This window comes from Geotrypetes seraphini, chromosome 3 (assembly GCF_902459505.1).
Source record: "Geotrypetes seraphini chromosome 3, aGeoSer1.1, whole genome shotgun sequence".
NCBI lineage: Eukaryota > Metazoa > Chordata > Amphibia > Gymnophiona > Dermophiidae > Geotrypetes > Geotrypetes seraphini.
In genome coordinates, this window is record NC_047086.1 from 391,040,000 (window position 1) to 391,067,853 (window position 27,854).

Consider the following 27,854-nt stretch of genomic DNA (forward strand, 5'->3'; position numbering starts at 1 on the left):
AAGTAATCTGTGAATAAAGCATATGCATGTGACCACCACTCCTTTCAATTGTGAAATATTGTACAGCAGATGCTTCATCCATTTATGTTAAATGCAAGGAAAGCATTGCAGAAAACACAGTAAAAAAAAAAAAAAATGGATCCTTTTACTAAAGCTGATGGCGCGGGCTGGTGCAGTAAATACTCTTGACACTGACACACACAGGAAATAACTGGGCGTCAGAGCATTTGCTGCATGGCATTCAGCTATGCGACTTTGTAAAGGGGGAGGAGGGTAAGTCTTTCCAATGAAAACTGGCTTTGCCCTTTCATAGTATTTACATTAAGTTTTTATTTATACATCGCATAAGCCTTGCGGTTCTATACGGTTGACAAAAGAGGAAAAGCCGACCAAAGTCAGCGAGCTACAATATAAGACGACGACAGAGGAAATAAAAATGATTGAAGTCAATGAGTTACAACATAAGAGGGAAAAGTTGATAACTGGTCGGCTGTACCTCATTTGGCCGTATCTCCTACAAATCGCTAGTCAGCCTATTGCTCTGCTCTTCTTCCTTGCCAACCCCCCAACCTTAACCTTTGTAAACCTGTTAACTACAGATATTAGCAACACACGAAACAAAAATGTTTCGGATGCAGGCCAGGCTAGTATACATATGCCAGATGGACCCACAGGATGTTCTGGCTTTGATTATGCAAAAATACGCTACTTCCTACCCATGCACTGCTGAACAGCAAGTCAGAATATCAATGTCTTATTTTATTTTAAAATTTCCCCTGAGGGAATGCAACCATAGATTTTACTCGTTGGGTCAGTCAGCATCTGGTGGTGGTAGGGTTTTTTTTTTTAAAGTGTTAGTAGAATTTGCTCCTCCACTGTCAAAGGTGTGCAACAGACCGTTACAGCGATTTGATTATTTGATATTTGATGCTGTGCTACAGGTGAAGGATGGAGGATTCTTATTTTTGAGAGTGGCTTATAGAGCGGATGTTGCTGATTTTTCCTGTCAGATCGGAATGTGAGCACTTTCTCTTTTTCTCCCTCCACCTACATCCAAGATCTCTCCCCATCACCTTTTACCCTTTGCTTCCTCCAACAGAGTCACGGGTCAGAAGCAGGCAGCTGATTCCTCCCAGCAGTGGCCACGGCAGTCCTCCATGCTGTTTGCCGGCCACCGGGAGGAGGGGGGAGTGAGGAGTCAGCGGTACATCCGGATTGTGAGCAGCCCTGCCTTCGGTCCTATCCCAGTCCCACTAAACCGGCTGGCAAAAACAAAGCCAGACGCCGCGGGGGCCTTCCCTCTTGCTAAATTGCTATAGGCTCTGCCAATCTCAATCCCGCCCCTCAAAATCAGGAAGTAACTTGAGAGGGTGCGGGATCAAGACCAGCAGAGCCTTTAGCCTTTTATTATTAGTAGTACTGATAGTACTGATTACTTCATTAAGATCTAATTTAGACAAAGGAATTCCCACTATGGTTATACAGCTGGATTTATCCGCTACTTTTGATCTAGTTAACCACAAAAATCTACAAGGAAAAACTTTGGGGATATACGGCACTGTTGCAGTGGTTTTTGGAATTTCTTAAACACTGGAACTTGCAAGTACTCTGAAATAATTCTTTGTCAGAATCCTTTATGGGATTCCGCAAGGTTCACTACCACCCACAACAGTATGAAGAAAAAACCTTACTTGATCAACAGGATCAAAAGGTTTCTAAAATAGAATAGGTCTATAAAGACACCAAACAAAAGAGAGGAAAAAAAGGATCTCAGAAACTTGTCCTGATTAGAGTTAATCACAAAATCAGAGTCTGATAGGTTGCAGATCTCTATCACCGATCCTCAAAAAAACCCTCCATATGTTTGTTGTTGTGACTTTAAAGTGTTATTAAAAAATGGCAACTCACTTAAACACTGCAAACGTGACTTAAAAAAACTTTCCTTAAAAACAAACTAATGTGCTTCCAAGTGTTTCTTTCAAAAAAGTAAAAAAATTGGTCAGTTCACATCTAAGTTATATAAAGAAACAATCACACTGCCGACACTTATCTTTAAACGGCCCAACAGGACCTGTTTAACCAGCACTTCCGGCTTCATCGGGGGTCAAACAAGAGGGCTGCAAAGAGACACTGCATACTGGCCTAACAAAATGGCGCTGCACGCTGAATCCACTTACACAGTGTCTCTTTGCAGCCCTCTTGTTTGACCCCGATGAAGCCAGAAGTGCTGGTGAAGACAAGTGTCCGATCTGTCCCATTTTCAAATTCTCTTTACTACTCTCCCCCCCCCCACACACACACACGTCAAGTTTCATCTCATTCAATTCAACTATCAAGTTATTTGGCCAATATTTTTCTCAACCTTTTCTGTATAATTTTCTCAATTTCCACTGAACTGAAAACAACAAAATTATTCAGCATGGTTAAAGCACTTTTCCTTACCAGCAGAAAAACAGCAGCAAACTGAGGGATCCTTTTTATTAAATCAGGTACTTATCTGGCTGAATATTTGGTTTGCCTGTATCTTTCTGTGGAGTGGACATCAGTAATAGAATTTTCTTTCCGCCTGTGATTGACCGTCCCTGACAACTATGAGGATAAGTGCCCGACTGTTTATTTATTGTTACTAAAGAACGTGAAAAGAGTTGATATATTTTTGTGGAGTTTTTTGAGAGACCAATGACTGTGTTAGCTCCATTGCAAGACTCGATGTACTGAAAACAAGGAGCAAAAATATTTTTCTGAGGCCTCTTTTTCTCCACTTTTTTTTTTTGCATGTTAATGAGCTGTTTGGCAACGTGTACGCAGTGGACTTTTGATCTGAGTTGTCGTGAACTGCTATATTGTTATTTGCGTTACTGATTAGAAATGCAGCCACTATGCACACCGAGTCACACCATGGCTGACACACAGAGACATTGTAACAATCTGTCTTTACATCCACTTTCACATAATTCTCAACATTCAATTTTCTTTTTTGTCGAGCAGAGGTTTACAGGGCATTGACTCCAAGGGCCACATTTATGATAGCTTAGCATTTCTTTTAGTAAACATGGTGCATGCTATCCTTAAACAAACATGGCCCAAGATCTTTTTTCCTGTGTGGTAACTCCTGATATGGATACCAAAATCACGTCCCTATAAACTAGGATTATTTTTTTCCCTATCACGCATTACTCCATCTCGCTATACTTTCTGCAACTAATTATCTGCTCATGATTTAAGAACTTTGAATTATTTTCTGTCTTCTTCAAATTTTATTATCTCACTCTATGCTCCCTTTTCTGAACATAATAATAGTCATACTGGGTCAGACCCAATGGTCCATCCAGCCAAGTGTCATGTTTCCAACAGCAGCCAATCCAGGTCACAAGTATCTGGCAGAATCCCAAATCGTAGCTACACTCTACGCATCCCCCATGTCTCTCTCAATAAACAATGGACTAATCCTCCAGGAACGTGTCCAAACCTTTTTTAAACCCAACTATGCTAACCACTGATACAATATCCTCTGGCAACGAGTTCCATCCAGAGCTTACCTGTTTGTTCAGTGAAAAAAATATTTCCTTTTATTTGTTTTAAAGGCATTTTCATGCAGCTTCATTGAATGTCCCCTAGGGCTCCTTTTACAAAGGTGCGTTAGGGACTTAACGTGCGGAATAGCGCGCGCTACAATGCTGCACGCGCTAGCTGCTACCGCCTCCTCTTGAGCAGGCGGTAGTTTTTCAGGTAGCGCGCGCTAATCCGGTGCGTGCGCTAAAAACGCTAGCGTACCTTTGTAAAAGAAGCCCCTAGTGTTTGTAATTTCTGAAAAAGTGAAAAACTGATTCACTTTTACCCGTTCTACACCACTCGCCATTCTGGATCACTTATAAATGTGCTAAAAGGTGTTAAACTTACGACTGGTAAAACAGAACTTCTCTTTGCTAAACGAGGATGTGCATTTTCATAATAAACAAGGAAGTGCATGTACATAATTTTGTACGTATGCACCAATTTTAGAGAGCTCTAAATGAAAGGCAATATGTGTGCAAAAAAATGGGACAAAAAATATGAAAGCAGATCAAAAGCAAAATTTAAGCCTTCAGAATTCTATTGCTAAATCCATGTTGGCTCTACCCCCCCACTGTCACCTCTCTCCTTATGGCCAATAATTTTACTTTTCAGAATAGCTTCTAGCAGTTTGCCTGGCACCAACCTCTTACTTACGGGTACGTAGCTTCCAAGATCACACCAGGGTTGTGTTTAAAGGTTACCTTAAGTTGGCAAGGTATTTCATTTTCTTGGGGAAGAATTATCCAATATATTTTACAAGTTATTCTATGATACAAGAAAGAATCCACAATTGGAGTCAGAATGAATTTCTCTTTTGTTTTCCTTGAATATTAAACTTATGACACAGGCTTGAACAAGTCAGTTTTATGGCTGAAAGGCTACGTCTTACGATGCCGTTTAAAATAAATGAGCAATATAGGTAACTCAGCATGAGATTGAGCAATATCGATGAGCCACGCCGTAAAACACTTTAAAGGTCAGTCACACAAAAGTTCATGGTACAGGCTCTCTTAGAATGGCTAAGGCAGTACAGGATATCTCTGGGCTGCCTGGTTGAAACTTGGGTTGCTTAGGCTTCACTTGTTATGAGGGAGGAATGGGTTGAGGAGGTTGAGGCACTGGCGGCTGTTGAAGGAACTTCACTGAGGTGTAGAATACTCCTAAGGGGTTTCCTATTGGTACAATGTGAAGGATCACGGTAATTGAGTCCTCTTCTTCCCTTATTCGGGGGGAGGGGGGGAGGAGGAGGATATAATGGAACACAGTCAACGATCATTAGCACTGTGGGGCTCACAGATGGCTTGGTGTTCCACCCACCTTCCCTTGCTTTTTGTTTGCTATTGTGTGCTTTCAGTGTTTTATAAGTAACAGCTGTCACAGTAGTTGTCCAAGACTTGGGGGAGAGGGAGGCTCTTCTGTTTAGTATTAGCTGGTGGCCAGGCCAGCTAAGGTGGCAAAAGGTGGGTACTACATTGGTACTGGTTTGATAAGAGTGTTATCGCACTGCAGACTTCAGAGCATACCCTGAAGAAAGCCACAGCATGGTGGCTGAAACGTTGGTTTCTACCCGACAAAGACACAGCGAGACCTGGAAACCTGCAACAAGCACAATGCCAGCTGCAGAAACCCTGAGAGAACATCTAACCCAGCTCCACAGGGAGAACATCTTTAAACCTGGCAGAGACTTTTCCATTCTATGGACTTTCACAACAAAATTTAAATTTCTGACCAACTGACTTTCCCGCCAAAATTCAAATTCCCAATCAGGTCAGTGAACCCATTATTTCCAAAGTCACACTGCAGACCTCAGGGCATAGCCTGAAGAAAGCCACAGCATGATGGCTGAAAAGTCGGTTTCTACCTGACAAGATGCAGCGAGACCTAGAAACCTGCATTGTTTTCCAACCTTTCTCAGGTATATCTGCAGAGGCATTTGACACTGACTTGGCTTCACTCTACCTCAAATTCAAAATTTCCATTAGCTTGTGAGAAGATTGTTTCATTACAATTAATTACTTCCCCTAATCTACCTAATCCACCTGTATTCTGTAACTCACTGACCATTCAGCCTCTTTGATGTAAAATGCTTAAGATTATACTGTAACCTATTTGTAACCTGTAAACACTGATTACTCAGTGACTTCCTACCTGTTCTCACCTTGTAATTCACTGATTGTACAGCTCTCTTTCACTGTAAACCGCCTAGAAGTCGCAAGATTATGGCGGTATAGAAAAAATAAAGTTATTATTATTGATTAACAATTGCTATGGGCAAATTTGCCTGATCTCTTGTTTCAGCAAATTATTTCACACTTTTTTTTTTGGGGGGGGGGATTAATTAGACAATGCCCTTCTGGCAAAATTTTTCTTATAAATACATTTCCTCTGTGCCTAGAGAATTATGCCTTTGTTAATTGAAAACAGGCACATTTGGCAGTGTGAATTACTAGATCGCCAAAGGTACTATGGGGAATTGTTAAAGTATGATTAACACATAATTCTTTAACTTGAAAAAAGGATTACCTCCATGTAGATCAAGTTTACATAATTCAATGCAATTATATAACACTCCAAACTAAGCTTAAAAATAAATATAGAAAAAAATGTACCACTGGTTACCCAGTAAAGTAAATTTTATTGGTTTCTCATTATGAGAGTCGCCCAAAGCAGTTTTCAATACTTTGAAGAAGAATCAGGTGCTCTTAAGTATTTTCCCTATCTGTCCTGGTATCAGAGGCAATGGAGGGTTAAGTGACTTGCCCAGAGTCACAGGAAACAGGCTGGAATTGAGCTCATAACCTCAGGGTGCTGAGGTAGCAACTCTAACCACTAGGCTGTAGTGCTGCCCGATTCAGGGAAAAATTGTTTGATTCGAATCAGCCTATTGAATCGATTTCTCAATTCGATTCTCCCTCCTATCTCCCTGTGCAGCACTGTCCAACCCCCTGAACCCCCACCCCCAGCCATCTGCCACCGCCGCTGTTTTAGGAGGCCCTGGAGGTATGGCAGGCCTCACTGGGGGTGGGGTGAGTGTTGAAGGCTGTTCACTGAATCAGTGAGTCTGATTTGGGGGGGGGGAAATGAATCTATCTGAATTGATTCACGGAAGTGAATCGATTTGAATCAGGCCACCTCCTTCTCCTCCTTATGAAACACCTAATAAGCACACATCAGAACATTGAAATAACATAGATACGATGGTAATGCTTTTCTACAATACAGATTATCCTATAGCCAAGAGGTCAAGTGCAGATATTAGATGGGAACAAGATGGGTGATACAGAGTCCGTTAAGATAAATAGATGGGTGTGAAACTCAAGGCAAGTTCTTTGTACAGTTAAACAAGATATAAGGAACTGAACTAAGTTAAAGTGTGTGTAGCAAGCTAGTCCTGGTTCAGAATGAGTGTATAGTCAATCACCCTATGTATTAAAGGCTTAGGTGCAGAGCCAGACTTTCACCTGCTTCCTGAAGTAGAGGTAACTCTGGAGTTAGACATAGCCCCTCTGGGAGTAAATTACAGACTGTGGGGGCCATTCCTGAGAGGGCTCACTAGTGAGCATCACATCATACAATTTCTGTTGCTGAGGGTACAGACAGTGATGCTCCTTGAGAGGACCTCAGAGGTCTCAAAGGTGTGTGAAGGGTTAGTTTATTCTTTAAGTATTCTGGCCTAGATAAAGGGCGCTCTTACTTTGTGCTTGTGCGTGATGCCGCTTGTGCTGAAGCCAGTCCTGGATACTTTTTTAATGAAGTAAAAAGAACTCTTTTTTAGTGTTGAAAGAGTGAACACAAGGCAAGTCTGGACACCTTTTCATCAATATGCCACATTGGACTATATTGAATTTTATTCATGAGGGGGGATTCTATAAATGGTGCTCAAAATTTGGATAGAATGCAAAATTTGAAGCCAGAAAAAAAAATTTGCGTGAAAGTGCGATTCTATAAGGAGCATGTGGGCCCAAGTTAGGTTTGCTGAGGCCGTATTCAATAATTATGCACAAAAGTTTTCACAACACCCCTATGGCAATGCTCCCTCTTGTGTTACACGCTAGTACAGTTGGTCTCCATTTCCCCCTATTCAATACAGAAATTTATGCCAGAACTCTGAAAAGGGTTGTTTTTTTTCCTCTTTTGCATTAAAGGGGATAAAGAGGGGGGGGGGGGGACTTGATATGTTGCTTTTTCCGTGTGGTTACAAAAAAGCAGTTTACTTATTTTTAGAGACAGGTACTCATTTTGTACCTGGGGCAATGAAGTGTTAGGTGACTTTAGTCACAAGGAGCTGAAGTGGGAATCAAACTCACAACCTCAGGGTGCTGAGGCAGCTGCTAGTCCATTCCTTCACTGATTACATTACATTACATTAGTGTCTTCTATCCCGCCAATACCTTTCAGCTCTAGGCGGTTTACAAGAGTTGGCCTGGGCATTTCTAGGGAGAATACATGGTTAATAGATGTAGTATGCATCAGGATCTGTGGAGGGTCGATCAGATTTAGTTAGATCATTTGATAAATTTCTTGAATAGACAGGTTTTAAGTTCTTTCCTGAATGTTTTGTAGATGGGAGTTATAGTCAGCAGATTGGAGAGGTGGCGGTCTAGTTTTGCTGCTGTGGTGACTAATAGTCCGTCGTATATTTTTTTGCTTTGTATACCTTTGATTGGGGGTGGGTAAAGTGTGCATGAGTTCTCCTTGGTCTGGATGTGTTTTTCCTGTTTAGGCGATTGCTCAGATAGCTTGGCCGGTTCCATTTAGGGCTTTGAACAGGGTGCAGTAGAATTTGTATTGTATGGTGCTGTTACTGGGAGCCAGTGTGAATCTCGGAAGGTGGTGGTAATGTGGTCATATTTTTTCAGCGAGTAAATCAGTCTAAGAGAGGGATTTTGAACTGTTTGTAATTGTTTTAGCATGTTGGTGGGCATGACAGGTATAGGATGTTACAGTAGTCCAGGAGTATGAGTCTTGGAAACTAGTGATCAAAACAACCTCAAGATTCCACGAAACAAGGAGAAACCACAAAACAAAGAAAAAAATGGAACTGATGTACTGGATCAACTACATTTATTCCAATGTGTAGATTGATGGATGTAAAAGCAAAAAGCTTATCCAGCAACAGTCCATACAGGTGATGAACGGCAGCAAAGGGACCCTAAACAGTCCGTGTTTCTGCTAATGAAAAGCCTTAATCAAGGGTCCCTTACTGTTCTGTCTGCAATATTAAAACAATACTCTCAAGCTGCTAAAGCAGCCCGTGAACCAGTGGCGTACCTAGCATATGGGGCCCATCCTTTTTAGTAATAATCCACACGTCACATAAGAGTGTACCTAGGAAAAGGCAGTATCTTACATACTGCAGTGAGCAGTACGTCAATAAACCCATTGTAAAACTAAACAAGCCAGACTAGTACAGATCAATCCTACACAGTCAATCCTAACAGAAAACCATGTCTTTTTGAACACACAGAACACATCTTCGCCTAGTATGTAATCACAAACTAACCCCTCCCCCTTTTACAAAACTGTAGTGTGGTTTTTAGCCGTGGTGGTAACAGCTCAGATGCCAACGCTAAAAAACACTCTAGTTTTGGAAATAGGGAGATAGAATAAAAATATGTAGACAAAGGTTAAACTGAAGCACCAAGAAGTTGGACTCTGCATACAATGCAACACCACAGAAACAGTGATGCATCTCCCCTAAAGCAAAAATATATATATATATATATATAATTTTTTTCTACCTTGTCTTCTCTGGTTTCTGCTTTCCTCATCTTCTTGTCACTCTCTTCCTTTCATCCACTGTCTACCCTCTCTCTGCCCCTTCTAAATGGCATCTTCTCTCCTTCTATTCCCCTTCCAGAAACGTTATGCCTCCCCCTTCCATCTCTCCCTTCACCTCCATTGGTCTGGCATCCATCTTCTTCCCTTCCCTCCTCCAATGGTCTGGCATCTCTCTCCTCTCCTTCCCACACCTCCATGTTCTGGCATTTCACTCTCTCCTCTCCCTTTCCCCCACTTCCATCAGCATCTGCCCCCTTTCTCACCCTTCACCAAGCTTCTATACCATACTGACCCCCTTTCTCACTCTTCACCACGCTTCCATACCACCCTGACCCCCTTTCTCACCCTTCCTTACCACCCTGACCCCCTGTCTCACCCTTCCTTACCACTCTGACCTTTTCTCTGCCTTCACCACCCTGCCATACCAACCTGACCCCCTTTTTCTCCTTCCACCACCCTGCTATGCTCCTTTCTCTCTCCATCCAAATCAGCAAGGTCCCGCGATGACTACTTCTGCTGCCTTTGCTCCGGAAGAGGTAAGTGACATCAGAGGGGGGCTGGGCTGGCAGACGCAGGGAGTTGCGGCAAGGTCCCGTGATGACTGCAGCTGCCGGCCTTCCCCCCTCCGACGTCACTTACCTCTTCCGGAGCAGAGGAGTAGATGCAGTCATCGTGGGACCTTCGTGCACTTCAGCACGGCTGCCGTACTTATTCCAGAGCAGAGTCAGCAGCCGCGCTGAGGTGCCATTTTGAGCAGCGCGGGAGGTTCCGGGCCTGGCCGGCTGTGCACTCCCTTGAAACGTGCACCCGGGGCGGACCGCCCCCCCACCCCCCTTGGTACACCACTGCGTAAACTACTGCTAAACAGAAGCATTTATACTGTTCACTGCTGGTTATGTTCAACCATATAATAAACCTATGGTTTGTATACCCGATACTCACTGAGTCTATCATATGGTTGAACACAGCCTGTGTTCAACAGTATAAACACAATCATTTCTGTTCAGCAGTGGTGGAGCTAATGTTCACAGGGTACTGTTTTAATATTGCTGGCAGAATTGCAATTGACTCCTGATGAAGGCTTTTCGTTAGCTGAAACACGGACCGTGTAGGATCCCTTTGCTGCAGTTTATTACATCTGAACGGATTGTTGCTGGATAAATTTTGTTTGCTTTTAAGTCTGCCATTCTACATGGAATAAAATTGGTTGATCCAGTACATTGGTTCCACTTTTTTTTTTCTTTGTTTTGTGGTTTTTCTTGGAAACTAGTCACAGATGTATTAGGTTAATTCTATAATAAAGTACCACAAACAACTTATTTATTGACCTTTTGGTTTCTAAACAGAAAGATCAAAGTGTTCCAACATTAAAAAAAATATACAGTAAAACCTTGGATTGCAAGTAACTTGGTTTAAACATTTTATTAAATTTTAACTTGATATACAAGCAAGGTCTTGCAATACAAATACATAGAGTATATAGACGTCACATCATCACAACTGAGCCGATGAGTCTTCTCTCTCTGACGCTGCAGGACTGTTCTAAAGAGCAAAGCTTTGCAATACGAGTACATACAGTATACACGCGTCACATCATCACAACTGAGCTGATGGTTCTTCTCTCTCTGACGCTGCAAGAGTGTAGTGACTGTTTTAAACGAGCGAGGTCTTGCAATACAAGTACGTATTGTATTTTGTATTAAAGTTTTTGGATTGTGGAACAAATTTTCTGAGTTTCCATTATTTCTTATGGGGAAATTCACTTTGATATATGAGTGTTTTGGATTACATGCATGCTTTCAGAACGAATTATGCTCGCAAACCAAGGCTTTACTGTATATCTAAATTACAACCAAAACAAAAGATTCTGACAATATCTGTATTAAAGCAAAGATGTCTCCAGCTCTACATCATTACTCATAAAGATTAAAAAAACATCTACCTACACAATACTGTACACTGTTTTTCACATCTGGGTTTAGATTACAATCCAGTGACACTTTATTATGCTCTGTCACCTAGAGAAAAGGTAGACCATAAGCAACTGTGGAATCTGACACACTTTCACTTGCTACTGGTGCTGGGAGGGTTCAGCTACACACCAACAGAATGTCTAATCTGAACAATTCATAAACACCTTGTATACAAGGCTAAAAAGTCATTTTGTAAATACAGGAAAACCACAGGTACTCGGAAATTATGCATTACCAACCAGTTCATAGGTCGAAAACACACACAAGCATTTTCTGAGAAAGAAAAAAAAAAATCCTATCCCTTGGTATGTGTCGCATTAGGATAAAAGCTTGTATTGAAAAATCTTGCACTATAACTATGAATTCATGTAAACCGTTCTGAGCTCACCTGGGAGAATGGCATAGAAAACTGAATAAATAAATTAGTATTAAATCCCTAGTATGTGTCAAAAAAACCCCAACAACCAAACTTGTACTATAACTATGGCAAATTGTAACCTGTTAACTGTATATTATGTATGTTAACCTGTAGCCCATTCTGAGCTCTTTGGGGAGGATGGGACAGAAAATGAAATCAATCTGACATAGGTAAGGCTAGTCTCAGTTAGGACTCACTGGTCTTTGACCCAAGGGTGCCGCGTGAGCGGATTGCTGGGCACGATGGACCACTGGTCTGACCCAGCAGCGACAATTCTTATGTTCTTATAACTGAAATCTTGGCATTTTAAACTTCTTTTTCCCTCAAAATAATGTACCATTAGCTTAGATCAATTAGTTTGTGTTTGCCAATTTGCAATATTATTTTTAGGCCAGAAGTTAAGAAAGTACAACAATGTGGAATCAGCACGCTTTAAAAATCTCACACAAACATTTATGCTTTCTAGAATAAAAATAGCTGATTATTCTTTACCAGTCTAAAGCAGTTCTATTAAACAAAAAAGACAATCCATATTATGTGACTTAAACAATTCAAAGCTTTAAAGTAATTCCAAGAAAAATGAAAATTCACTCCAAGCTATTCGAAAACTACTGAAGCTCAGCAAAATTATTCATTGTCCACCACTGAAATACTGTTGAAATAGACTTACCAAGGTGGTTGGGCACAGAGTCCATTTTTCTTTTTGCAACGCCAATCATTGGCCCTGGAAATTTTAAAATGCCTTGAAGCTACTGCTCACTCGCTGCAAAATGTGCATATTTGCAACTTCTGTTTGTGCTCTCCGGGAAAAAAATGAAAGCTTCACTTCTGAGCAGCAAGGTAGACTATGAGCAAAGGTTAGACGGAATAATTGAAACTACTTAGCTGAGGCGTGGCCACTGAAAACCTGACCCAGTAGGAACACGTGATCTCAGCCTTGGCAAACAGTTGCCTTAATGCAAACAAACCGAAAACTGGCTTATTATCTTTTGCTGCACGATGGCTTCTCTCGCCTTCAAAAGTCGGACAAAGAAAGGGAGCACCGTACTTCAAATCAACTGCGAATAGCCGACAGGGAGCAGAAAAGGCGGAATTCTGAGGCTTCCCATCTGCTAGATTACCTGGACAAAGTTACTACTCCCGGGGGAATTCCAAAATTCTGCTTTACTTGTAGTATTTTGCCTTTTCCCTCCTCAGGCTCCATCTCTCACTCCCAACTTCAATGCTCTGTCCCTCTAACTCCCTGCAAGACCAGCTTGAGCGAAGCTATCAAAATGGTCAGGGCCACTCAATTTAGGGGTCGCTTGCAGCTGAACCCTTCTTTCCCTCCCCACCGGTCCTCCACATGCCAAGGTGGCTCATGACAGACAGATGCAACTTCCTATGGGCAGGTCGCAGCAGAGAAAAGGCTGCATTCAGCGCTGCGACTGTGAAGGACTGGCAGTGTGGGGGAGCTGTAGAGATCCCAGGCGTAGGAGAGAGAGTCAGAGGGGACTGTAGCAAAAAGGGGAGGGAGAGGAATGGATAGCAGAGGGAGGGGAGCAGATGATGAACCAGAAGGAATTGAGAGTGAAACTGGAGAGAGAGAGAAGAGATCCTGGATCAAGGTGGGTGAGAGAAAGGGAAGGAGAGAGTACAAAGACCTGGAACAAAGGTGGAGGGGAGAGAGGGGACAGATATTGGAATGAGAGTGTAGAGGGAAGAGAGACTGACTAGAGAAAGGGGGATAAGGGGCATCCACCAAGGATGGAGGAGGTAGAGAGATATGCTGGACCACGGGGGGGGGGGGTGTCACTCAGGGGTGGGAGGTGCAGGAGGAAGGCAAAAGGACACAAAAGAGCTGGGTGTTGGACAAGGGGAGGGATACGGACAGAGTAAAACACAGAGGGCAGATGTTGAATATGGAGAGAGGATAGGGACATTGAGAAGGAAGATAATGAACTTGAGGGAGGGATAGGAGCACAGAGGGGAGACACTGATCATGACAGATAGGGAGGAAAGGTGAATAAATGTTGGACACAGAGAAAAGAAATGGGCAACACTATAATAATAGGGAGGTAAAATTCCTAAAAGCAATGTTACTTACCGTAACAGTTGTTATCCAGGGACAGCAGGCAGCTATTCTCACTAGTGGGTGATGTCATCCGACAGAGCCCCGACACGGACATCTTGAAAGCATGTCTTGCTTGAAGAAACTTAGAAATTTCGAGATGCCCGCACCGCGCATGCGCCAGTGCCTTCCCGCCCGATGTACCGGGCGTGTCTCCTCAGTTCAGGTAGCTAGCCTGAGAAGCCAACCCAGGGGAGGTGGGTGGGACGTGAGAATAGCTGCCTGCTGTCCCTGGATAACAACTGTTACGGTAAGTAACATTGCTTTATCCCAGGACAAGCAGGCAGGTATTCTCACTAGTGGGTGACCTCCAAGCTAACCCCAATGGGATGGTGGGAGAGTTGGCAATTTCAAGAGAATAAATTTTGTAACACTGTTTGGCCAAACTGTCCATCCCGTCTGGAAAAAGTGTCCAGACAATAATGAGAGGTGAATGTATGAACCGAGGACCAAGTGGCAGCCTTACAAATCTCCTCAATCGGTGTCGATCTGAGGAAGGCTACAGAGGCTGCCATTGCTCTGACCTTATGGGCTGTGACCTTACAGGGAAGGGATAATCCAGCCTGGGCATAGCAGGAAGAGATACAAGCCGCCATCCAGTTAGAGATGGTGCGCTTCGATACAGGTCGTCCCAACTTGTTTGGATCAAAGGAGACGAAAAGTTGAGGAGCAGTTCTGTGAGGCTTTGTGCGATCCAAGTGGAAAGCTAAAGCACGTTTACAGTCCAGAGTGTGCAAAGCAGCTTCCCCAGGATGAGAATGAGGCTTTGGAAAGAACACTGGAAGCACGATGGATTGGTTGATGTGAAATTCAGAGACCACTTTAGGCAGGAATTTCGGATGAGTACGAAGAACCACCTTGTCATGATGGAATACAGTGAACGGTGGATCCGCCACTAGGGCCTGAAGCTCACTGACCCGGCGAGCAGACGTGAGGGCCACCAGAAAAACCACCTTCCAGGTAAGATACTTAAGTGGAGCCTTGTTGAGAGGTTCAAACGGAGGCTTCATGAGATGAGACAGGACAACATTGAGATCCCAAACCACAGGAGGAGGTTTGATAGGAGGGTTGACATGAAAAAGACCTTTCATAAATCTGGAAACCACAGGATGAGCAGACAAAGGTTTCCCCTGTAGAGGCTGATGGAAAGCCGCAATAGCACTCAGGTGGACTCGTATGGAGGTAGACTTGAGACCAGACTGAGATAGGTGTAGAAGGTAGTCCAATACAGAAGAAAGGGAAGCTCGCTGAGGTTCCGTGGCATTGGAAATACACCAGGAGGAGAATCTAGTCCATTTTTGGGAGTAGCATTGTCGAGTAGCAGGCTTCCTGGAAGCCTCCAAGACCTCCCTCACTGCTTGAGAAAACTGGTGAGGAGTTATGTTGAAAGGAACCAAGCTGTCAGGTGGAGGGACTGCAGATTGGGATGAAGTAGTGAACCTTGATGTTGAGTGAGTAGTGAAGGAAACACTGGAAGAAGTATGGGCTCCCTGCTGCTGAGTTGAAGTAGAAGGGAGAACCAAGGTTGTCTGGGCCACCGAGGAGCAATTAGAATCATGGTGGCATGGTCTGATCTCAACTTGACCAGAGTCTTCTGAATGAGAGGAAAAGGAGGAAACGCATATAGGAAGCGATTCCCCCAACCCAGCAGAAAAGCGTCTGCCTCGAGGCGGAGAGGAGTGTAGATCCTGGAGCAAAACTGAGGCAGCTTGAAGTTGTGGGGGGCTGCAAAGAGGTCTATCTGAGGTGTCCCCCACTGTGCAAATATCTGATGAAGGGGTTTGGAATTGAGCGTCCATTCGTGAGGTTGGAGAAGACGACTCAAGTTGTCTGCCAAGACATTGTCCTTCCCCTGAATGTAGACAGCCCTGAGGAAGGTGTTGTGGCGGACCGCCCAATCCCAGACTCGAAGAGCTTCCTGGCAGAGGGAGGCCGAGCCCGTGCCCCCTTGCTTGTTTACATAATACATGGCGACCTGATTGTCGGTGCGAATTAGGACCACCATGTCGTGAAGCAGATGTTGAAAAGCCTGAAGAGCATTGAAGATGGCTCTGAGCTCCAGAAGATTGATTTGATGGAGTCGTTCCGCACTGGTCCAGAACCCCTGAGTGCGAAGACCATCCAGATGAGCCCCCCATGCATAGTTCGATGAATCGGTCGTGAGAACTTTCTGGTGGGGAGGAGAGTGAAACAGCAAACCTCTGGATAGATTCGAAGAGGTCATCCACCAGAGAAGAGACTGCCGTAGAGCAGGAGTGACTACAATGTGGCGGGACAATGGGTCGGACACCTGAGTCCACTGAGATGCCAAGGTCCATTGAGGAATTCTGAGATGTAGTCTGGCAAAAGGCGTCACATGAACTGTGGATGCCATGTGACCCAAGAGGACCATCATGTGTCTCGCTGAGATGGACGGGCGAGAAGACACCAACTGGCAGAGTAGAAGAAGAGCATCCATGCGCTGAGGAGGAAGGAACGCTCGAAGTTGGATGGTATCCAGGACCGCCCCGATGAAGGGGAGAGTCTGGGTGGGCTGAAGATGTGACTTGGGAAAGTTGATCTCGAAGCCCAAGTTCTGCAGAAAACAAATCGTAGTCAAGGTCGCCGAAATGACCTCTGGGGCCGACGGGGCCTTGATGAGCCAGTCGTCGAGGTATGGAAACACCTGGAGACCCATGTTCCGGAGTGCAGCGGCCACCACCACCAGACACTTCGTGAAGACTCTGGGCGAAGAGGAAAGGCCAAATGGAAGCACTCGATACTGCAGATGCAGATGTCCCACCCGAAATCTGAGGAACTTGCGGGAGGCCGGATGAATCGGGATGTGAGTGTAGGCCTCCTTGAGGTCCAGAGAGCATAACCAATCGTTCTGCTCGAGGAGGAGATAGAGAGAGGCAAGGGTCAGCATACGGAACCGCTCCTTGACCAAAAACTTGTTGAGGACTCGAAGGTCCAAAATGGGCCGCAGATCGCCCGTCTTCTTCGGAACCAGGAAATATCGGGAGTAAAACCCTTGGTTCTGCTGATCTAACGGGACTGGCTCGACGGCCCGAAGCCGAAGCAAGGCCTGAGCCTCCTGGAGAAGAAGGGCGGTCTGCGTTAAGTTGGAAGGATACTCTCTTGGAGGGTGGTCCGGGGGGGACCCGGTGGAAATGAAGAGAGTATCCCTCTCTTACGATGGTAAGGACCCAAAGGTCTGTGGTGATTGACTCCCATCGATGACAAAAATGATGGAGACGACCCCCTATGGGAAAAACAGGGGAAGACAGAACGTTGGTTATGCTCCCTGGAAGAGAGTCAAAAAGGCTGAGTAGCCTTGGGTGCAGCCGGCAGCTGAGGCTTCTGCTGTGTCTTCTGCGGAGGCTGTCTCTTCGCAGGCTGTCTCGCAGGAGGAGTCTGCCTCGGTTGATAACGCCGCTGGTAAATTTGAGGCAGTCTAGATGGACGAGACTGCTGAGGCTTCGGTTTAGGACGCAGAATAGACTGAAAAGACTTTTCATGGTCCGACAGCTTTTTAGTAACAGTTTCGATAGACTCATCAAATAGATCCGCACCTGCACAAGGTACATTTGCAAGTCTGTCTTGGAGGTTCGGATCCATATCGATGGTTCGAAGCCATGCCAGGCGACGCATGGCAACCGAACATGCCGCAGCTCGAGCTGAGAGCTCAAAGGCATCGTAGGAGGATTGCATCAGTTGAAGGTGTAATTGGGACAGGGTCGCCACCACCTCTTCAAACTGGAAACGAGCCTGAGCATCGATGAAAGGAATGAACTTGCGGAGCACCGGCAAGAAAAAATCCAAGTATGAAGAGAAGAAAAAATTGTAGTTGAGTACTCGAGTCGCCATCATCGAGTTCTGATAGATACGTCTACCAAACTTATTCATCGTTCTCCCCTCTCTGCCCGGAGGCACGGAAGCATAGACTTGGGAGGGATGAGAACGTTTGAGAGAGGACTCGACTAGAAGGGACTGATGAGAAAGTTGAGCTCCCTCAAACCCCTTGTGGTGAACGATGCGGTATCGAGCATCCAGTTTACTGGGAACTGCAGGTAAGGAATACGGTGTCTCAAAACAGCGCATGAAAGTCTGGTCCAGCAGCTTGTGTAGAGGAAGCCGAAGTGTCTCCGCCGGAGGGTGAGGTAAATGCATGGTGTCCAAATACTCTTTAGAATATTTGGACCCAGTGTCCAAAGTCACATCCAAGTCATCCGCCATCTGTCGGAGAAAGGATGAAAAAGACAGTTGGTCTGCCAAGGCCGGCCGACGAGACGGGCTAGAAGACGTGGAAGCCTCCGGGTCCAGGGAGAGCTGAGATCGGCAGGGAGAATAGGAGGCAGATGGTTCCTCATACTCCGGCCCCTCCGGCTGGGACACATCTGACGAGGAGTATCCCAAACGCTGCATCTTCTTCTGCGGAGACACCTCCGAGTGACGTGAGGAGTGCCAAGAAGAGTGCCGAGATCGATGCCCCTCCCGGTGACGGGACGGAGAACGAGATCTTCTATGCATCGATTGGTCCTTTGAAGCCTCAAAGGAATGGATAGGGCTCGATGCAGTGGATCGTAGAGGTGGCAGAGATGCGGATTCACGCAGCGCCACCCAGGTCTGGTATGGAGTGCGGAAGAACTCCTCCTGCGATGCAGTATGCCCAGGACTACGATTATCAGGAGCCGCCCTAGCACCCTGTTGGCGTGGAGGTGTGATGGGCTCCAAAGGTGGCATCTCAGGAAGGGAAGCCCTCCTGGAGGATTCCGCCGCCCTCCGCCGATCCCCCTCGTCGAGCAGAGAGATCGAACGACGAGGGGGAGGGGGCGGACCGCCCTCTGAAACCGGGGTCGGAAGCTCACCGTGAATGTTGGCGATAAGCCGGGGTCCCATAGTGCGCATAAGCTCGACAAACTGAGCTTCTAGCAGGGATCGAAGCGAAGCCGATATGGAGGGATCCGCACCAAAAGGGGGTCCTCCTGCATGGTCTTCGCGTTCCTTCGTGGCCAAGTGCTTCTGCTTGCTAGCTTTAGGCACTTTGATGACCACAGGAGGGACAGTGGAAGGCGGTACCTGAACCGAGGAGACGGAGGCAGGCGCCGATGCTGAACTCGATGCTGAAGCCGGTGCGAACGATGCGGGCTTCACGATGCTCGATGCAGGAGTCGTCGATGCAGGTTTCGAACGGACCGGCGAAACCTCAACAGCCGCAGTAGCAGAGATGTCCTTGGCAGTCTCCATCTTGAACATCGACTCCCAGAGCAAGCAGCGCCGCTTAAACGAGCGCGCAGTGAGCGTGGAACAAGGCCGGCACGATTTCGGAACGTGTTCCGGACCAAGACACTGAAGGCAGCGTCGGTGTGGGTCCGTCAGCGAAATCGCACGCTGGCACTTGCTGCACTTTTTAAAACCGGTGATTGGTCGGGACATAGGCCGGAAAATCGACGCTGCAAGGTCGAAGGCGCTAGGCCGCAGCCACGAGGCCGGCCCGGCCGAACCGCCGGAAGAAATAATTTTAAGTTTTTTTTTTTTTTTTTTTAGAAAAATAAAGTAAAATTGAAATAAAGTCAAAGAAATAAACAGAAACGCGGGTTAAAGAAGGCAAAAACTGAATTTCAGTCAGCGCAGAATGAAGTACAAACTTCTCAGCTCCGCGGAAAGAAAAGAACTGAGGAGACACGCCCGGTACATCGGGCGGGAAGGCACTGGCGCATGCGCGGTGCGGGCATCTCGAAACTTCTAAGTTTCTTCAAGCAAGACATGCTTTCAAGATGTCCGTGTCGGGGCTCTGTCGGATGACATCACCCACTAGTGAGAATACCTGCCTGCTTGTCCTGGGATAATGTCATAAATGACTGCTTGGAGCAACTGGTCTGGGAACCGACAAGAGGGGGGTGCTATTTTAGATCTGATCCTTAATGCAAGACATAGTACGGGAGTTAACTGTGTTGGGTCCGCTGGGAAACAGTGATCATAACATGATCAAATTTGAGCTGATACCAGGAGCAACGCTGCAAAAGAAATCTACCATAGAGGCGTTTAATTTTCAAAAAGACGACTATGATAAAATGAGGGAAATGGTTGTAAAGAAGCTAAAAGGAGCAGTTTCAAAGGTTAGAACTGTAAACCAGGCGTGTATGTTATTTAAAAATACCGTCATGGAAGCCCAGACCAGATGTATTGCACGTATCAGCAAAGGTGGAAAGGAAAATGGTAAAACCAGAGAACATAATTTGAGGTTGAGGGGTGGTAGATTCAAAGGCAATGTTAGGAAATTCTACTTTACGGAGAGGGTGATGGATGTCTGAATGCGCTTCTGAGAGAGGTGGTGGAGAGTAAAACTGTGACTGAGTTCAAGGAAGTATGGGATGAACACAGAGGATCTAGAATCAGAAAATAATATTAAAAATTGAACTAAGGCCAGTACTGGGCAGACTTGCATGGTCTGTGTCTGTATATGGCCGTTTGGTGGAGGATGGGCTGGGGAGGGCTTCAATGGCTGGGAGGGTGTAGATGGGCTGGAGTAGGTTTTAATGGAGATTTCGGCATTAGGAACCCAAGCACAGTACCAGGTAGAGCTTTGGATTCTTGCCCAGAAATAGCTAAGAAGAAAAAATAAAAAAAAATTTAAATTGAATCAGGTTGGGCAGACTGGATGGACCATTCGGGCCTTTATCTGCCATCATCTACTATGTTACTATGTAAAAGGAAACGAGAGCTAGCATGGTTAAAAGGTGAAGTGAAAGAGGCTATTAGAGCCAAAAAACATCGCTAAGAGAGCGAATAGAATGCTAGGTATAATCAAGAAGGGTATTACGTTATCCTGCCGTTGTATCAGGCGATGGTGCGTCCGCATCTGGAGTACTGCATCCAATATTGGTCGCCGTACCTTAAGAAAGATATGGCGTTACTCGAGAGGGTTCAGAGGAGAGCGACACGTCTGATAAAAGGTATGGAAAACCTTTCATATGCTGAGAGATTGGAGAAACTGGACTCTTTTCCCTGGAGAAGAGGAGACTTAGAGGGGAAATGATAGAGACTTACAAGATCATGAAGGGCATAGAGAGAGTGGAGAGAGACAGAAAGGGAGACAGAGAGAAATAGAGAGAGAGAAAGGAAGAGAGACAGAAATAGAGATAGATAGAGAAAGATTGGAGGAACTGGGACTCTTTTCCCTGGAGAAGAGGAGACTTAGAGGGGATATGATAGAGACTTACAAGATCATGAAGGGCATAGAGAGAGTAGAGAAGAACAGATTCTTCAAACTTTCGAATAATAAAAGAACAAGAGGGCATTCGGAAAAGTTGAAAGGGGACAGATTCAAAATGAATGCTAGGAAGTTTTTCTTTACCCAACGTGTGGTGGACACCTGGAATGCGCTTCCAGAGGGCGTAATAGGGTACTGGGGTTCAAGAAAGGATTGGACAATTTCCTGCTGGAAAAAAGCGATAGAGGGGTATAGATAGAGGATTACTGCACAGGTAATCCGAATCACTTGAAAATTGTTGCCCTTTCAAACTCTTTAAGGTTTGGAGACAGAAAATAGTCAGGTGGAGGAAGATCTGGTGAGTAGGATGGAAGGTCTATGCCAAATTCCAGCTGCATCTAAACATCCATCGCTTTGCTAGCCTTGTGAGCAAGTGAATTGTCTTGCAAAAAGAGAACTCCTTTCTGCAGCTTCCCTCTCCTCTTTTCTTTCAATCTCTCCTTTAATTGGCACAGCAAGATACAGTAGTATTCTGCATTAACTGTTTTGCCCCTTAGAAGATAGTTAGACGTTACAACACCTTCCTGACTCCAAAACACTGTGGCCATGACCTTTCCTGCTGACTTTTGGATCTTGAATTTCCTTGGCCTTGGAGAACCTGAGTGCCGCCATTGCATAGACTATTGTTTTATCTCAGGATCATAGTAATGTAACCATGTTTCATCAACAGTAACTAGTCGTTCCAAAAAGTTGGCACCAGCTTTCTGAAAATGCTGCAAAATCAATTTGGAAGTGTCCACTCAACGTCATTTCTCATCAACATTCAAACATTTGGGCACCCACTTGGCTGACAGCTTCTGCATCCCCAGCTGCTTGTGGATTATACACCCAGCACATTCACTGAATATCTATAGTGTGTCAGCAATTGTTTTAGCTGATATTTGCTGATCTGCCAAAATCAGGTCATGGACATGATCAACAATTTCATGAGTTGACACTGTTGGAGGCCTCCCAGACCCTGCTGCATCTTCATTCTTGAAACCTCTATGCTGAAAGTTTGCACACCACTTATTCACTATGGAATATGATGGGTATTTGTCAATCAATATTTGCATCATATATTCATGGATTTCCTTTGGAGTTTTCTTCTGCAGGAATAGGAACTTCATGAGGGCTCAGAGTTCCTGACATGGTTCAATCAATGATATAAAACAATGTCATAGCATGGCATTACGATTCTTCAAATTGGCACTTTGTAAAATAAAATAACACTCTTCAGCTGTGGCAAGATAACATTCAGAATTTAGGAAGTTGGTTGGGCTTAGAACTTTTCAGTACTCCCTCTAAATCAGAGGTCTCAAAGTCCCTCCTTGAGGGCCGCAATCCAGTCGGGTTTTCAGGATTTCCCCAATGAATATGCATTGAAAGCAGAGCTTGCACATAGATCTCATGAATATTCATAGGGGAAATCCTAAAAACCCAACTGGATTGCGGCCCTCAAGGAGGGACTTTGAGATCCCTGCTCTAAATGCACATGAGACGAGGCTCTTTAAACTGAAAGGAAGCTCTGGAATGAGGGGACATAGGATGAAGGTGAAAGTGGATAAGCTAAGTAATCTCAGAAAATACTTTTTCATGGAAAGAGTAGTGAATGCATGGAATGGCCTCCCAGTGGAGATGGTGGAGACAAAAAATGTATTTGAATTCAAGAAAGATTGGGATAAGTGCATTGTTGGATCTTTAAGGGAGAGAAAGGGATAGTAGATGACATGGATAGGCTGACTAGATAGGCCATATGTTATTTATCTGCCTAATTTTTCTGTTTCTACAAAGCGACCAAATTTGCACACTGAAACTTTGGCACAGAGTCAAGGTGTATGAACAAACAAACTGGTTAAGAAGCTAACTACCGATACATTGATCTTAACAATTGATAGTAATTTGGTTTTCCATGCACCTCTGCTTTTGCGCTACCAGGCGCCTAAATACTACAGCATACAATTCAAAAGGGGCCATGGCCATGGAAGGGGCATGGGCATGTCAGGGGTCTGTCAAAAAATTGCATACCTGTTACTGAATAGTAGATCTTACATGTTAACTTCTATGAGTTGGATATCGTCATTTACACCAGGTTTCAGATGGCTTAAATATCAGCAATGGCTTAGTAAGGGGGGGAGGGGGCAGACTGCATTGGGCGTTGTCTTCATGAGGGGCATCGGCACCTCTCCATCCCCTCCCCCAATGTACCTCTTGAAATGTTCTCCAGCATGGGCAACATCTTCCACTTGCTGCTCGTATTGGCCTCTGCTCCTTTCTGATGTCACTTCCTGGTTGCGGTACCAGGATGTGAAATCAGAAGACAGCTAAGGCTGGCACGAGCAGCTTGAACCAGTGAACATTTCAAGAGGTATGCGAGGGATGGTCAAGTGGCTGGGAAGAGTGTGTGTGGCGGGAGGGGGGACATAAAGCATGGTGATGCTGGGAGCCACTAACCCGGGTGCCAACCTCCCTCACTATGCCACCGAATACCAGTGCTCAACTTTTAAGCATAGGAATCGCTTCTAAGCATTATCCTATAAAGCAGGGATCTCAAAGTCCCTCCTTGAGGGCCGCAATCCAGTCGGGTTTTCAGGATTTCCCCAATGAATATGCATTGAAAGCAGTGCATGCACATAGATCTCATGCATATTCAATGGGGAAATCCTGAAAACCCGACTGGATGGCGGCCCTCAAGGAGGGACTTTGAGACCCCTGCTATAAAGCGTACTCATTCTGGAGTGCTCTTTATAAAATAGTGCTTAATGCCGATTTTTGAGCACCAACTACAGAATCCCCCCTCTCGCCCACTCAAGGTCCCATACTTCATTAAAATAATATGTGTGCCAACTGCTTCAAGCAAGGAACAACTATCGGAACAGCCTTCTGACTGGAATGGTTTATTTTGTAATATTCTTGGGTTATAACGTTATCAGGTACAAAAGTGCAGGCAGCAGGGATGGGTTTTTCTTTGTAATATCAATACAACAGGATACAGAGACAGGCACAATCAATCAGGTACAGGAGGTCAGCTAGTTTGGCTCCCATTATTTCTTATTTTGGAACATTTTATCCAATTTCCAGTCATACAGTCATCAATTTTCTTTTTATTTCCGTATCCCACTTTGTTGTCTTTCATTATTCATAACTGATCGGTATCTGTTTTGTATTTTGTCTTACAATATTTTTTTTGCTTGGAAGAGGCACTATATAAAATGAATGAACATCACCATAAAGCATTGACAACCAAAATTACTCTGTACCAAGCTTATAGTGATTCAGAACTGTTTTTGAAATCTTCTCTGACCTGCATTTCCGGAGAGAATATTTCACTAGCTTAATTCAATTTGAATAATGTTATCTGTTTCCATTTCTAGAAAATGTAGAAAAAAAAATAATAATAATAATAACTTTTCCATTTGTGGGACTATAGTAATTTTCTCTTTTTGCTTAGTTTTTAAAATTACATTTTTATGTTCCATTCTTTTTTCTGTTTTTTATATCTGCTTTACAGTAGAATACGAGCTGTGTACAGATACCATAAAAACTGCTCTCTATATAATCACTAATTTTTATTATGTTTTCCTTTTTTAAAATTTCTTGTAAACCATGCCAAGCTCTATCTTTATATATAAGATGCAGTATATAAGCTTAAGGTTTACCCCCCTCTTCTATTAAACTGCGCTAGCAGTTTTTAGCGCAGAGAGCCACGCTGAATGGCTTGTGCTGCTCCCAATGCTCATAGGAATTCTGAGCGGCGGGAGCAGCGCAGGCCATTCAGCGTGGCTCTCTGCGCTAAAAACAGCTAGCATAGTTTATTAGAAGAGGCCCTTAGTTTAGTTTAGTTTAAGTGATTTTTTTTTTTTCTTCAACAGAGCTAAACAGAAACCTGTTAGCAGCAGCAGCTGCACCAGTAAAAAATATATTTCTGAATAATGCGGTCAGGCACTTTCAGGGCCACAAACTGAGGCTCAAGGACTCTGGCCCAAAAACTGAGATAAAAACAGTAAAAAAAAAAAAAGAACCCGCAACATCAATTCGCCTGCACTATCTGCTGGTGAAATACTGGAATGTTTTCTGGTTGCACCATCTGTTTCACCGATGATGTCATCACAATATTCAAGCTGTCTCCATCTGCTAGTAAGGCGATATAACCCATAAGTCTCGACTGGTCTAGCAGGATAAAGAAATTACATTACACATTCCTCTCTAAGAAAATTCCCCTGATAATTAACCAAGCACTTGCAAGGGAACTTAAAAAAAAAAAGCAGCTCTCAAAGACAGAACTTGGTTCTGAAGAACTGTCCCTGGACTAAACTGGCTAACTCAAAAACATCAGGAGACATCTGTTATCATCTCCCATAAAAGGAAATCTATTTTTTTCTTTAAAATAAGCACAAAGTAATCCTATCTTATTTATTTCTAATATTTCTAGACCTCCTAAAACTAAGCGTAAGCGGTTAACAATTGAAAAACATTCACAATAATTCATACACAATACATTTACAAAATGCATTCAAATTACATTGCAATTACATATCAATCTCATCCCCTAAAATAATTTTGAGAGCTCACAGAATTTACACATTAGCTATCACATTAAATAAAGTACAATAACCACAGCTTGGAATTCTTAAAATAGCCCCCTCTTTTACAAAGGTGAACTATGCTTTTTAGTGCGCGATATTATCGCACGCTAAATGCCAACACGTGCATGTTATCCTATGGACAAGTTAGCGGTTAGCGCACACGTTGATTTAGTGCGCATTAAAATGCTTAGCGCACCTTTGTAAAAGAGGCCCTAAATCTACCAGGTAGTGTTTTAAATAAAAGCCTCCACAAACATCTTTCTAAATTGTAAGCGGTCGGAACAGGTCCTCAGGATGCCAGGGAGGGAATTCCAAAATTTGACTCCTGCTACGGACAACATTGCCACTCTAAATTTAACTTATGGGACAGTTATCTCCGTTTCAGTGGTTAATCTCATAGTACCCTCAGACCTTAAATTCCTCCTCAGCTGATACACCTCCCACAAAGATTGAAAGTTCAAACTTATCAAACTTTGATGTTAAGAAAACCAGTACATTTGAATGGGTGGATATGTTCTGAGAAGCCTCTATTAAAAAAAAGTGAATTTCTAAATTATTTACAGGATTCAACACATCCACCCCTCAGTCCCGACCAGCGTCTGCTACAGTATTTCCACAACCATATTATATCTCGGAAATACTAATCCCCTTTCCAATTAGACAATCTCAAAATATCCCAAAGGTACTTCTTTAGAAAACTCCTCTCAGGAGAACAGAAAATGTTGTTTTGGAAAATTAAGCAGTCTCAGGTTACAAGCTCTAACAAGATTTTCCATATTGTCTACTGGCTTAGGTGTAAGCAAACTCTTTTTCATAGTAGTATCAGCAATACTCTGTATTGTTGAAAACTGAGAATTTGAGGCCCAGTCCAGACTCAACCTGAGTTAATTTATTTTCCTGCTCATCTATCTTCTTAATTTGTGAATAAAATTCACACAAATATGGATCAGTCCCCTTTCAGAAGAGCCTCTGTTCTGGAGACCATTTTCCAAATCTACCCCCCCCCCTCCAAAAAAAAAATTAAATCCCACTACCACTGGCAGTGTGTCAAAGCAACCTTCCTAACTCTTCCTGAAGAGGGGGAGAGGCCACCTACTACCATGTTTCCCCCAAAATAAGACCAGGTCTTATATTAATTTTGGCTCATTAAAACGCATTAGGGCTTATTTTCAGGGGATGTCTTTTTTTCTTTTTCCATGTACAACCATCTCTCCCTCTCCATCCTAATTCTTCCTCTTTCCTTTCTCCACCATACCCCCCATGTGTAGCATCATACCCTCCCCTCTCACCCATCTCTTTGAGCACCATCTTTCTATCCCTCCCATCCCCTGGTGCCACAGAACCCCACTGTGAGACTGACATATTGTACCTCGGAAGCCTTTAAAAACAGCAGCGGTGGCAGAGCTCTGAAAGGGCTGCTTCATGGCCTTCCCTACCGGAATCTTACCTCTGCCACATCACAGATGTGACACAGCAGAGGGAAGGCTGTGAAGCAGCCCGTTCAGAACAATGTTGCTGCTTTAGGAGGCCTCGGAGCGGAGGACTATCAGATCTCACTGGGGAGGGAGGGGGGTCACTGAATTGACGAGTCTGATTTTTGGGGGCAAATTGAGCAGCATTAGTGTCAGGATGGAGTTGGGGAGTGTCAGGGACATTCGGGAGGGGGCTTCAGGGGTCGATCTTAACTAGGGCTTATTTTTGGGGTAGGGCTTATATTAGGAGCATCTTTAAAAACCATGCTATGGCTTATTTTCGGGGAAACAAAGTACTCCTCTCATTGGAAACCGTCCCCCTGGGAACCATCAATATATGAAGAAAACTCCCTGGGTGCATTTAAAATATTTTACCTATGTCCCATAACTGTTAATGTCAAAGGCTTAGGTGGTGGTGGTTGTCCTCTAGGGTGCTTAAAATTGCCTCTGAGTCACCAATGTTAAATATAGCTTGCTCACTTTACAGTATGCTCCAGAGTCTTGCTATGCCACGTCTCTTCACAGGACCAGTAACAGAGCCATTCAGCTGTAGGTGTTTATTCTTTTCCTTCGCTTTTCTTATAGTCGACAATGTTCCGAGTTCAATGGAATGTGGCCCGGTGAAGCCTCTTCAGCTACATCCTCCATGCCATGAGCCCATATTAACCCTCTATTTGGCATTGTTGCTCAGAAGCAACATGTGCTGCTTTCTATGGCTGTTATGG

At 44.2% G+C, this 27,854-nt stretch overlaps 1 protein-coding gene across 3 annotated transcripts in view; it reads right to left on the reverse strand.

Annotated features, from left to right (window-relative positions):
* EML4 (EMAP like 4) overlaps positions 1 to 27,854 on the reverse strand; it is a 401,831-nt gene that overhangs the window by 247,060 nt on the left and 126,917 nt on the right. The window contains exon 1 of one of the 3 annotated variants that reach the window (XM_033936380.1): positions 12,398 to 12,999. The exons of the other annotated variants lie outside the window; for them this stretch is intronic. Coding sequence (XP_033792271.1) covers positions 12,398 to 12,446 — 49 coding nt within the window. The 5' untranslated portion in view covers positions 12,447 to 12,999. Of the gene's footprint in view, positions 1 to 12,397; positions 13,000 to 27,854 lie in introns of those variants that run through there. 3 annotated transcript variants of the gene reach the window in all.